Raw genomic sequence first — 14,391 nt, 5'->3', positions numbered from 1 at the left:
GAATTCACGCACAGTTTCGATGGAATTTCCGGTGATCACGGATTTTGATTGGTCCACATGTTGATCGTCATTTATGTCCTCACGACCTTCTTGAAAACGTTGAAACCACTCGTACACTTTGCGACCGGATAGGCAATCATCGCCATAAACTTGTTTCATCAATTGAAAGTCCTGTTTACTTTGGAACGCACCTTGTACTCATGCTCCGATACATAATACGACTACATTTTAAAGACAACTTATTTAAAGATTTGGCTGAATCAGTTATCTCAGAACACGGAAACTGCTTTCGGATTGAATTTGAGCAGTTTTAGTGATCTGTGGAACCGAAGATTTCAAAGCTGGAGACCTGGCCGTTAAGAATACTAATATTATAATAAAGGATTTGATTATTTGTTTGTTTGAATTGAATAGTCTCCGAACCTACATGACAGATTTGAAAAATTCTTTCACTGTTGAGAAGCAACATTGTTCCAATATAATAAATATTACATTTTCAAGAAATCCTTAGTGAAACGTGAAAACGTTTAAACCAAGCTGTAGAATATAATCAAAAATGTTGATTATAAAATAAAACAATATGCTACGACTTAGCAGAGCATATAATTATCTACAAAAATTTTAAGACAACATATGTCAAACTGTTATAAAGGGTGACCCATTTCGAGGTTCCCTACTTTTTTAAAGAAAAAATACAGAAACTTTACATTTATTGGCGAACGTTTATTACCATTCGAAAGAACATTCTTTGGCATTTATTTTTTGAAGATTATCTCTTTCAAATTTCGGTCACGGCTACGTCTCAGCTGGTCCATCCGTTTATTCTGTTCATTCTTTGTAGAACGTGAATTTTTGTAATAAAGTTAAACGACTTGCTAAGGTTGTTCAGTTATTTTATTAAAAGAGTTATTTTATTAAAAAATTGTGGCTTATTATTAATCCTTAGTAAAATTAAATACTTTATACCCAAGACAAGATTCATTATTTTTATAAATTTTTTTGAATTATTTGATTCGGATATTCGGATGATAAGACGAATATCAAAATGCAAGTATTAGACAAAAATCGCGTAGTGATGGGCGACCCGTTCGACTAGGCTGCAACGTATGATAATACCAGATGTAGGTTACATTTTATGATAGTACAAAAGTGAGGAGAGTCAATATTTCTTGAAGTAAAACGCGTTTAACCCGCTCAGTTAGCTACTTACAAAGCGGTCGTGTGCGGAATTGAATATCAATAATATTAAAAGTTCGATCTCCATATTTCATGACCTTTTGACATCATCAACCACCAAGTGTGATGGATGAATAGAGTGATCTACTGTTTCTAATAAAGATGAAATACTAGGCTCCAAAAATAGAAAAGACTTTGAATATCCGCAAACCTTCAACCTTGTATACTCCTCTAATGTTGCCGCGGTTTACATGTTATGTAATGTGGCCAGATACCACTTCCGAGTAACATTGAAAAGTTTTCATAATAGTGTTAGGCATTTACAAAAACCAATACAATAGTACTTGCCATACTGCTTTACTTGCGACATCAAAGTGTTTCCATTTAGCATTGCAAAATCATTGAACATAATAATATTAGAAGAGAAAATATAAAAACTAAATTCACAACTAAATTTTTAATAATTTTTTTTTTAATATCACAATTTTTATTACCTCAAAATGTCAGGAAAAACTAATATATCTTTTTATACTTATTTCAAATACTAATATTATTATTTGCTAAATTTTTTAATATTTTTTACTAATAATCAAGTTTTTATTACTATAATAACTCTTCCATTCCATTTTATTTCCAATTGTAAGCTATACGCTTACATCTCTCATTTGCGTGTTTTTCCTCGTTTATTAATTTCCGTTTAATATTTGATTTCCATAAAATTGCTCCATCACTGTAAATAGTGAAATCGGCTGCTTCAATAGAGGCTCGCCTGCGCGAGATGCAACGTAAATTATCGGAAATTGCGGAAATACCGAAAATACTCTCCTCCACACTCGCCACCGTGTCGCAAACATTCGAGAAATTGAGTCCCAGTGATTTGCAGCAACACCGCAAGCATTCCTACGATGAGGATGCACTGGATTACGAGCTAAGTGGCGCCAACGCCGAGCAACGTCTCAAGTTGAAGGCTAAAGGAAAAGCAAACGCCAAAACCGCTGAGCCATTCGGCGGCGCGAAAATGTACTTGGCAAAAGACTCGACGCCGGAATCGGATTATGCATCGGAAGGCAATTATGAATCAAATGAAGCAGACACGGATGACGATTATGACGTTGCTGATGTCGGCGGCGGCGACGGTGACGCTGACGATGATGATGATGAAAATGCTTGCGAGAGTAGAAATATGAGAGAACGTAATGGAGCGCGCAAAGCAGCCTGTTTTCAGGGCGTTGAAAGTGGAACAAGTAATTATGTTTTGCGCGCAGTGGATCCGGTAAAAATCAACACTGGCAGTGAGGCAGAAGCCGCTATACCATATGCGTTTCTGACACGAATGAGACCGGCCAAGTCGAGTGTGCCGCAGCGCAAACAATATAAGCAACAACATCATCATGACAATGTCAATGACAGCGTTAATGTTATTGCAGGTGACAAAGATTACGGCGATATAACGACGACGGATGATGAAGCTCAGGATTATGTCGATGATGATGACAACGAGGATTCCGACGAAGATGTTGTAACAGCCAGACTCGTTAGTGACGACTCAGGTAGTGATGTTGAAACGGAGGCCGCTGACGCGGCAGGCAATAGTGTTGATGACGATGACGATGCCACTTATGATGACGAAGCTGATGATGACGAAGATTTCCTAACTGCCACCTACACCTGGAATTTGAACAAAATACCTAAGTTACAGTTGAATGACGAGAAACAATCGGGCGACGAGAGCAATCCATATAAGGATCAGATTGACATGGATGACACGGATGAGGAAAAGCCGAAAAAGAAAGCGCGTTGGTGCCATACTGACGATGACTTGCAGAAGGAAAAACATTTGCAGTGGGTCGATGCGGAGGATGAAAAGGAGAAGAAGGTAAGTGCCGTCTGCTGTTTCATAAATATTTGTGTGCACATTTTTCTGATTTGTGCGGTTTTTCGTGGAAGGTGGGATGAAAGCCATCAAGCAGGAAACTTTTAAAATGGCTAATGTTTGCGTTGAGTGTGCGCTGTCAAAAGTGAAGTGATGAGCCATAAAGTTTTAGTATAAACATCACTTTTAATAACCTAAAGGTGAACCGGGTCTGAGCTTGGTTTGATTACGTGTGATTATTTTTTTTTTGATTGATCTATAATTTTAATTACTTCATTAAGGCCAATAGCGTTTTATTATGAATATTACTTCCTTGCAGACTATTCAAGTGTGTAGGTTTTTACGCAGTTTCCGGTTACGTGAAAATCATCTAATTATTGCAAGTTTTTTTGAGGTTGATAGTTGAAACACCCTCTAGTAAGTAACCAAGTTACTTTTGAAGACACCACAAGCTCTAAGAAAATTTTTTAGTAAAAGGGTTAACAGTTAACAGAGTTATTTCAAATGGTAAATCGAAATTCAGGCAGTTGAAAATTCTTCACAGCATTATACAGTGATGAATAGTGAAATTTTATATCCCAATGCTAAGGACACAAGTACGTTTAAAACCCTGATCAAAATCGGCAGCTTTAGTTGGGTTAAACTTCGCTTGAAGCGTAACTGTTTCTAAAGCAGTTTAGCGTCTATGTTTATGAGATTCTAAAATATATTGCTTCATTCCAACGATTTTCTGCCTGGAGTATATTTATTCGGAATTAATCTATTTATTTAATCTGGAACTCTATGACTATTTGAATTTGTTTCGAGTACTATTATTGGTTAAGTAACATTATACATTATTATTGCTTAGTACTATTTTTTCTGACAATCATCCGACTTAAAAAAAAGGTGTTGGAAACGGCGAACATCTACACAAAAGAAAATAAAATTATAGCGTTTTGATTTAGATTATCTAAAACAGAATTATCTGTAGTATCTTCGTGTTAATAAATTATTGAAACTTACTACCGAAATTCGGAGTCAGTGGTCTGAACTTCAAGAGCGCTAAGTCCCATTTATGGTCGTCATAATCGTGCTGTCAGATTAACAATTGAGCGTCTAGTAGAAAAATTTGAATCCACGGGCTCAGTATAAAATGTTCCCATACCAGTGAGACAAAAAAATTCCTGCAGTGTCGAGAATATTACTGTCGGTAGCGCATCAATTGAGGAAGACCCAAATCAGTCTTTCGTTCTCAAGCGTTAGGAATTTCTGTAACGTCGTTGCGGTGAATTTTGTAAAAAGATCTTGGCCTACATCCTTACAAAATAAAATTGAACCAAGAACTAAAGCCGCTTGACCAACAGAATCGTTGTACATTCGTGAATTGGGCTGAGCAACAACTTGAAAATGATTTCGATTTTCATCGATAAATCATCTTCAGCGATGAGGCTCATTTTTGGCTGAATAGCTTCATCAATAAGAAAAATATGTGTTATTGGTCAGGCAGTAATCCACACGTACTCCATGAGTCACTATCGCATCCCGAGAAAATACGATTTGGTGCGGCTTATGGGTCGGCGGCGTCATTTCGTCGTACTTCTTCCGTGATGATCAAGGCTGGGACGTTACTGTGAATGGGAATGGCTACCGCTTAATTAGAACTGAATATTTTTGGCCCGAATTGGTTGATATGGTTCCAACAGGACGGCGCTACAAGCCACACGTTTTCTTGGAAACCAAGTTTGGTGAAGGTGTTATCTCACGAAATGGCCCACTCAATTGGCCGCCGCGCTCGTGAAATTTGACGCCGTCAGACTATTTCCTGTGGGGCTACGTTAAGTGGTCCATGCTAATAAGCCAGCGTCGGTTGTTGAACTTCGTACGAATATCGAAAGAGAAATTGCAGCAGTATTAGCCGATTTATGCTTAAAACCCGTCGAAAATTGGGTTTAGCGTCTGAACTTCTGCAAGCGTGCAGGAGAAGTGCAAAAGAAACCGAGTTCCATACATAATGGCAACGAATTTACTTTCACAGGAATAAAGAATTTCATTGATATTTCAAACCGTTTTTGTTTTATTTAAAAAAAAACGTTTGTAGCTCTCTTATTAAAAGCCCCGTTATTTGGGTACGAATCGTGTTAATGCTAGACTCGTATCAAAAGACCTGACCATTTTCAAAACCGTATCAAGTATGTTGTAGGCGCAAAAAAGATGCTTGACAACGTAGCTGAAGATCCTTCACTCATCAAACGCATCGTTACTGGCGACAAGACCGCGAATAATCTATTGAATGGTGATCCAAAACTAAGATAAAACTGTTAAAAGTACGACGCTGATTTTTTGCCCAAACACGAAGCGAGAGTTATCGCTTAGTCACCGAATTTGCCAGACTTAGTTAACTGCAACTTCTTCTGATTTTGAAACTGGGAAATCTTTTTCGGCGAGCACGATTTGAGTTCATTGAAGCCATTAAAAGTAATTTACTGAAGTTCGTCCCAGACGAGATTTATAAAAATATATGGGAAATTGAATTAGTTGTTGTTTATATTCGCTCAAAAGAAGTTCATTTTGCAGAAAATAATAAAATACAAGTAGATAAAAATGTTGCTTATTTTTTCTTAGTCCGGGTTATTTTTGATCAGACGGTTTATAAACAACAATTTCGGGTTAGTTTCACCATTTATAACTCAAGAACGAGTGGATAAAATAGAAATTCATTCAGTAAGGTGAACAAATTATATAATATCGAAAATATTTATTTAAAAGAAATTACTTGGTAAGATAACCAATTATACGGATATTGACATTTGAACGAAAATGAAAAGAATAAAAGTCCTCCGCCATCCATTGGAGTGGTGTTAATCACTCTTTTGTTATACGGTATAAGTCCGCTGCGTCAGCTAGATAATAAGGCATAAAATATTTTTTTATAAATAAAAACATTTCATTCACTTTTTTTAGTTTGCCGATAAATTGGAGCGCTCTTGGCCCTGGGCAGATCGCGAGAAAATTATATACAAGTAAGTAATGGAAACATGCTAAGGTGCGTATATTTTCAGCTACCTATCTATTAATGAACATATGTACGTATATATGGTACAATCTTGTGACTATATATTTTATATATAGTAATTTTTCCCTCACCCCTTGTGCTTGGAGTACAAATTAAGCGCAAAGAACGCTACTCACGAATGATTTCCATCTTCTTCTCAGGCAATCAACTTGTCACCTGGTACGTCGCCGTCCTTTGGGTTTGGTTGAGCAGCGCATCAAATTATTGGCTAAACAGAATCTGAGCGACAGCTTGGAACGACAGCTGCAGTGAAATTAAATTATTGCACAGGTTATTGGCAACAGTTGCATTGACATTGCGGAATTGGGTTGATATGCTATGAGAACTGCCATTATTAATATACTGCTAGCAAAATACATATTATATATTGTTTATATATTCCTTATATTTATCGAAAGAATGTCATATTAAATCGTTATTTAGCTATATTAGCGCCCATTTGCATATTTCATTTTGAATAAAGCGTTGTTTTTAAAAGTTTCTGGGGATTTAATTTCAAGTGAAGGAGTGACAAAGAGGTGGATATAACGAAACATACATATGTTCTTATACACAAGTATATTTATTTATTGTATATTTGAACGAGCTGTTGTAAGATTTTAATATATATAATTTGGAATGGGTATTACTAACATATGTAAATACGAGTACTTACTACTGTGGGCAAAAAATAGTAAGACTAATGAATTTCAATTTTGCTCGAAACCGCATTCGTCGCCATATTTTTTAGGTTGGTATGATTGTATTTTCTTTTCCTATAACTTGATTTCTTTAAGCAGAAAAAAAATCCCTAATTGAATAAAAAAATATCCAGTGTGTTGAGAAATAACTTAAACAGGCGTTCATAAATTAACCATAGTTGCTATTATACAAAAAAAAAATTATTTACTCCACCAAACATAAATATGTAACATCAACTGCTGTATGACCTTGGCGCACGAATATTTTGTATTCCAATTCCCATATCGTTCCTACTTAAAATTGCATTGGGCGATTTTTATGTCATTTGTATTTGCAATTTCTCAACTTCATCACAATAACAACCAAACATAGTTTTGGTCAGTTCCTTTAAGACTTGTTGTTGCATAATTCGAAGTTCACAGAAATTGTGGGAGCGAGTCAATTCAAATTATTGTAATCCTCATTTTCTCGTGTAGTACATTGTAGCCGTTCGTAAGAGAGGATCGTTAGCTGTACGTTGATTTTGCTGTACAAACATTATTAAATTTTGTGAGTGAGTTTATTCATTTTTATTTTTCATTTGCATGCCCATGCTTGCCATTAAGTGTTACTTTGTTTGAAGGTAAGAAGAATTTTTATAAATATTTATTTTTTTTATTTATTCAGAATAATTTTTTAATTTATTACTTGCAGAACTAATGTTTTATGTAAAGAATTGTTTGAAGTGTTTATATAAAGACATTTATTTCGCTTCTTATTTAGCAATATTTTTTATCATAAAACACGCCTAGACTAAAGCGCAACATGTCTTTTTTTTTTTGCTTGGCACCTTGTGAGTAGATTGTTGTCGTGATCACCGGTGATACACTGGCGTATTAAGCTCAACATTCAGTGGGAGTCTTAATGGCAAGAAAACAGACTTATACAAAAGCGTATTTGTGGTATCTTCTCTATATAGTTACACAAAAGAAAAAAAATATTTTTTTTAGCGCTTGAGCAATTAGACAACCATTTGATAACAAATAATTAATTCAATGTGGCTTTCTGTGAAACAAATTTCATGACACGACTTTGGAAAGATTAAAGTATTGTTTTAAGAATTTTAATAATGATTTTTGCTAATAATAACAAAAAAAAATAATTCGTGAATGAATTTCCGCATCAATCGCTTTGTACCAATTGACACTTGCTATTATTTATACTGTAGCATACTTTTAGGCGCAAATTTTATTAACCCTTAAAATGCACCATTCGCATTTCGAATTTTCTTTGATTATGTCGATATTGTTGTAGCGACAGAAAACATTGCAGTAGTAATTTCGAGAAATGGTGCCGGGTTGATAGTGCTTGGCTGAATAAAAATCCGGGTGCAACTCGGTTACTTTGATTTGACTGACCTGGGATTCTTTCTTAGATTATTACTCAAAGCGCTGGTTTTGGTTTTGGCTTTGCTTTTGACATTTACTAATTTTTATTTCAATTTGAAAAATATTTTTGCTTCTATTTCATTTCAGAAGATCTCTCAGAGACCACACTTTTTCTATACATTTGGATTGAAGGGTTACATGGGCTTACGGGTTTCAAAAAATCATTTGTTTTATTAACTTATTAAAATCTACAACACCTCTATAATACGAGTATTGTCGTAAATTTTTAAGTTGATCCGAGTTGATCCGAGGTACAGCCTTGAGAACTTGTGCGCTCCAGCCTAGCTAGGCTAAGTGCCCCGTCTTTAAACGAATTTTTCTCGAAGCATTATTTTTGAAGTCTATTGGCGAGATTTCTCCAGAACTACTCAACCGATCTTCTTGAAATCTTACACTGGTCTTAAGGACTCGATTAAAAATATTTGCAAAATAAAAATGTCGCGAAATTTTCACTGAGATATTAATTTTTTGTTAAAATGTCTGCCAAAAATACAATGACGTCGCAATCGCCGAGTTCAAAATTTTTTTTTTTTCAGAAAATTTCAGATTTTTTTTGTTATTAGTGTATGTTTGTGACAATAAAAAATTATAATAAAATATTTAAATACAAACATAATTTAGGAAAACAGAATTATTGAAAAAAATCTGTTTTTTTACCCGAGGAAACCCCTGTAACCATTTAAAATTGGAAAAATTTTGCTTGACATATATTTTTACTGCAAGACAGTCTGGTTACAAAAAATGCTGGATTCTGGGATATGTATGCTATATGTACATATGTATGTATAAGTATCTATCGTTATTGTAGAATCGGCATTTTATTACATATGAAATAACCACGTTAAATTCTCAATATCTGTTCGCAAGACTGCCGCGAAGCAGTGGAGCTTAGAATTAAATAGCGCGTATGAAAGGGAGCATCAGGAAACGTAAAATGATGTCAACTGTTGTAATAGACACACTGTCATTATTACATGTTGTTATGTTGTCCTTCTCCTCTTTTTGTATCGAAAACTTTGTTTACAAATTATTGAAATGCACCAGGCGATCATGAAAGGAAGGTAAGAAAATAAATACACGATGTATTCCTCTCACACAAAAACAAACTCATTGAAGTTCGAATAGTGCAACAACAAGATTTCGACGAAGCTAAGCTTTGCTGTAAATATAACATAGAGTAACATGCTTAGTATTTGTTATTTTAGGAACGACCGGAACATTAGGAACTAATGTGTGCTATTGCAGAAGATGATGTTCAAAGCATATGATGAAACAACACTTTTTGCAGTGCAGTTATGTGCACTCTCACTGCAATTACATTGTATATGATAAACGGTATGTATCATGAGTAGAAAGAAAATAAAATAACAACTAAATTGTCTATGTGCTGTTGTTTGTGCTCTTTAGGAACAATTATACAACTACTTGTATAAAAAATGATATTTTTTGCTAAAACGAAATAAAATTTTATTAACAAGATTTATGAATAAATATGACAAATTCATATATACATAAGTGAACAGCGCTAATTGTTGTTTTATTATTACTACAGATATCATCATTTTATAGTTCATTCCTGCACTTTATTTAGAACCATAAGCATTGCAGCAGGAAGCTTTAAAAATATTAAACAAATAAAAAATTTATTTATTATGATCGATGTTATCTCACAATTAACTGATATACATATATCAAGCGATCATAAAAGGATCATAATAAAGAAAATTATTTTAAATCCACAACAACAACATATCTATGACCTATTTAATGCTTTTTATCATAGGAATGTTGTGAAAATTGGAGCTAATATCTGTTGTTATGTCGGCTCTTTGTTATAAACTCGAAGGATTTTTTTATATTCGAAACACCTACTGTGTTGTTATGTTTGCCTGGTGTTAAGCGATGCTAGCTGCCTTGTTTAAATTATATTTTATTAGACCATACCTACCAAATATTTTCTCAGCCTCTTATTTTGTGTGAAAAATCGGGGCGCTATATATGTGCATATACCAGGCAATCATAAAAGGACACAACTAATAAAAGTTTAAGTTTATAATAACAAAATAAATGCATTGCATAGTGTTGTTTAGGAACCAATTTTAAAATCGGAACGAAGTGTCGTTTAGGAACAAATTTGAAGATCGGAACGAATTTTTGTTCCTGTACTTTTAATGGAGCAAACAACAATTAGTAATTTCAAAGTGTTCGAATCACCTGTTGAGCTGTTTTGTACGCCTGGTAGCAAGTGATGCTGCTTTAGTTTGTAACTTGTCGAAATTCCGTAGCCAAATTAAGTTTTGGCGCCCTCTTCCTTTGTAAGTTTGTATTTCCTTAAAAGTTCTGCACAATTTACCAGGCGATCAAAAGAGAGACACAAAGAGTGGAAGTGAAAAATTGCAAATTCGAGATAGAAATTCGAACTTTTAACTTTATTATTGTTTTGGGAACGAAAGCAAACTGAAACCAGTGGAAGTTGTTGCAGGCAATTTTAGTACATATATTATGTTGCGACACCTACTGTGCTGTTATGTGCACTTGGTAGAAAAGACGTTTTCGAGGCTTCTATTATTGAAATTGACCCCATTCCCGTTGTAAAGATTAGTGGAGAAGGACTTGGGAGTCTCCAAAACTCCGCTATAACTGCGTAATCAGTACGACAATTACCAGGAGATCATTAAAAACCGCAGATACCAAACTAAATTCATTATCCTATAGCAAAAAATATTTACCTTTACATTCTTAGTTACGATTTGAGATTTGGAACTAATTTTTATTGGTAAACCATAGGCGCTTTACTGAAAGCGAAGCACCTGTTGCTTTTTATGTTCACTTGGTGAAAAGTGATGCGAAGTAAGTATAGATTTTTCGGAGCCCCTGTCTGTCAGTAATGATCACGATGATGATGACAGTCGCCTCGATGCGCTACAAATTCATACATTTTCTCCAAAAGAACCCCGCAATGCATCAGGCGATCATAACAGACAAAGACAGGGAGAGAGTTAACAAAATCGACTTCGAAATTCGAAATTTGATACTATTGTTTTAGGAACGATTTGGCAACTGAAAACAATGCATGTTGTTGGTGACTGGTAACGAATAATGCTGCTGGCATAACATGTCTACTGTGCTGTTATGGGCGCCTGGTAGAAAGGAGGCTGCATTTTAGACATTTTGGAGCAAATGGCGTTTGCGGTTTTCGTTTCTCACAGTGGGTTGATTGTGAAATTCCTTGCGTCATAATTGTTCCAGATTTGTTTTATTAACTCTCACTTACCATTTAAGCCAAAATATAATAAAGTAGACAACCCTACACAGTTTTAGTGTTTATACATTTATTGCCCTCATCATATCATCATATCAAATCATAATACACAAGTTTTAAATGAACTTATTTGGCTAAATATCAAAATATGTTTGCTTAAAAAGTAGATATTATATGAAAATTCAGCAAGTTGCATACTAATTAAAGCCAAGTGAGACATTGCACACCTAAAATATATAGTTTTCTTTTGCGAGTTTACATCGCTGCTTATTTAATAAATTAATTAAAAATATGTAATTTATTTAATAATATTTGATTTATCTAAAATTATTTAAAAGTACTTGTAGCAACTAAAATGCAATGCGTGAAATAAATGATTTGCCTGAAGAAAGCGTTAAAAAGTAATTTCAATTCAAAGCTGACACTCCTGATTTGTTGAGTTTTAGATTTCTAATACACACACAACAATTTACGTACAATTTCATTTGTATAGTTAAATATACATTTAGTATTTTAATTAAAACTTAGTTGTCACAGTTATTACATAATAATTTGAATTTTCTCTGTTACCCCTTTTTGCCCAATTAATTTACCGCGACTTTTTTTTGAAGACTCTCTCATTTTACCTGCTCTCTGCTCTCTTTTGTATGCCTACAATCTCTCTACTTAGTTTTATAGTAATTTGCACCAATTGTAGTTGCCGTAAAAGCTCATTTTTTGATTATATTCTGCACGGATTTAGATGACTAAGTACATATGTATGTATTTAGAACACAACTCTTTCAGCTGTTATGGCAATATTTGACATTTGGCGCCATGTTTTTCTTGTTGGTAGATGACTGCTGACAGACGACTGTTGGCAGCTGACTGCTGACAGTTGACTGTTGACAGCTGACTGTTGACATTTCGGCCAACTCTTGCGAATATGTGCTGCAGCTGTTTGTGGTTTACTGAAGGTGGCTTGTCTTAAATTAAGTATTAATCTAAAAATGTTTCACTAACAATACAATTAATTTAAGCTAATGAGGAAGTACAAATTGTCTTATTAAATTTGTAAATGCAAAATTTTAAAATCTCGTAAAATTTGTAAGTTAATGAAGATAAGGAATGAGGTTTGAGTGTTTGTCAAATAGGAGAAATTTGCTTAATTTAGTAATTTAAATAATATAATATAATTTATAAATGATTTATAATGATAGTTTTAATTTAAAGTTAGAAATGATTAAACATATAGTTATTTTAATATCTGAAGTCGAGTGAGTATATATATCATTATGCTTCGATAGCTTTAAGCTGCCGCCACCATCATTAGAATTAATTTACAGTGGTTTACACAGCATAATTCCAAATCTTCTTTTTTACTATATATTTTACCAAAAATTAGTTCCGTTTTTTATAAACTATAATGTACTTTTATTAAGTGTTTCAAGGCAGTTAAAGGAAGACTGAGTTCATTGTAACCCATTGCGGTATATAAAAATTCAAAGAATTGTAAAAATAGCGTAAGTCCAGTGATGTTAATGGAACTTGATCTCTCTTCGACTAGTCATTTCTCTGTCCATTTCTGATCTATTCGCTAAAAAATTACGTGCAAAAGTGGCATTAAAGCGGTTTGGACCTTATCTTCAATGCTACTAAGTTTTCCTTTGCAAAATTTAGATCAGTTATATTATTGTGAATGGTTTAAATTTCAAATGAAAATATATATATTTTTTTTGTATCTTTAAAACTTATGACTTAAAATCAATTTTAGCAACTAAGCCCACTAATGGGCATCCGTTATAGTTTGTTCGATTCGTTAGAATAGCGTTTGACGAATCAAAAGCAGCTATCTTAAGTTATTCTTATCAAGTATTTTTAGAAAAAAATATGTCAAACAATAAATGCAACAAAAAATAGAATCAGAAACTGGAAATAACGTTCAAATGTATAAAACGGATACATTTAGATATTAATTGCTAAGAAAACTGAAGTTGGTTTAAGTGATTACTGCAAATACCATTTAAATGTTTAAAATACCATAGGAAAAATTTCGTCATTTTGTTAGTTTAAATCTTGTGCAGTAATATTATTTTATAAAGATTTTCAAATGCATTTTATGTTCTCTTAAATTTAGTAAAACTTTTATAATATGTACGTATATGTATAATGATAAAAAAAATACACAGAAGAAATCATAAAACCAGAACCAAAAATTAGTTCCCTTTGGAGACTTTCAGAATATTTTGAGGGTGAATATCGGGATATTGACGTGAAGAATAATTTAATGGAGCTTGGTATATTCGTGGTTACGAGAAGGTAATTACTGTCCTCGCTTCGTTTTAATACCGAGGATATACATTACATAAGACAACAAGCACCCGGAAATTGTAATTAAATTCCACGGGTAAGTGCTATTTCAAAAGATTGTATTTTTCTAGATTGATAGGATTGACGTTAATTACTGAACTAAATATGAGCGCGATCTGCCAAATCGGTACACCTCAGTAGTGCGTTGCGATTTTTACAATGGATAAAAATATTGAAGAGAGAATTTGTCTACAATTTTGTATTTCTAAGAAAATTATGTGTGCGGAATCATTTCGAATATTGGAAGAGGCTTACGGTGATTCAGTTTTATCAAAAACACATGCCTAAGAGTGCTGCGAAGCCTTCAAAGACGGTCGAGAGACCGTGGAAAACATGCCTCGCTCTGGAACACTTCCGACCTCTTCAGCTGAAGAAAATTTAAAAAAAGTGAAGGATATGGCGCTTGAAAATGACAAGAGAGCTCCACATCTCTCGAGAGTTCCTTCGAATGATTTTGGTGGTTATTTTCATTCCGACAAAGCTGATTTTTTTCTCAAAAAGAGTACCGTAAACAGTGAGACATGGAGTTATAAGTTTGACATGCAAACAAGTTAACAATCATCGGAAT

General features: G+C 33.9%; 1 protein-coding gene across 1 annotated transcript in view; it reads left to right on the top strand.

The window, feature by feature from the left end:
- LOC120770227 (protein PFC0760c-like) overlaps positions 1–6,584 on the top strand; it is a 52,840-nt gene extending 46,256 nt beyond the window's left edge. The window contains exons 2-4 of the mRNA XM_040097508.1: positions 1,917–3,052; positions 5,993–6,051; positions 6,245–6,584. Coding sequence (XP_039953442.1) covers positions 1,917–3,052; positions 5,993–6,051; positions 6,245–6,356 — 1,307 coding nt within the window. The 3' untranslated portion in view covers positions 6,357–6,584. The remainder of the gene's footprint in view (positions 1–1,916; positions 3,053–5,992; positions 6,052–6,244) is intronic.
- The last annotated feature ends 7,807 nt before the right edge of the window (positions 6,585–14,391 follow it).

Source organism: Bactrocera tryoni, chromosome 3 (genome assembly GCF_016617805.1).
Source record: "Bactrocera tryoni isolate S06 chromosome 3, CSIRO_BtryS06_freeze2, whole genome shotgun sequence".
NCBI classification, from domain to species: domain Eukaryota; kingdom Metazoa; phylum Arthropoda; class Insecta; order Diptera; family Tephritidae; genus Bactrocera; species Bactrocera tryoni.
Note: the sequence above shows the minus strand (reverse complement) of the source record. Positions and strands in the feature narration are given on the sequence as shown.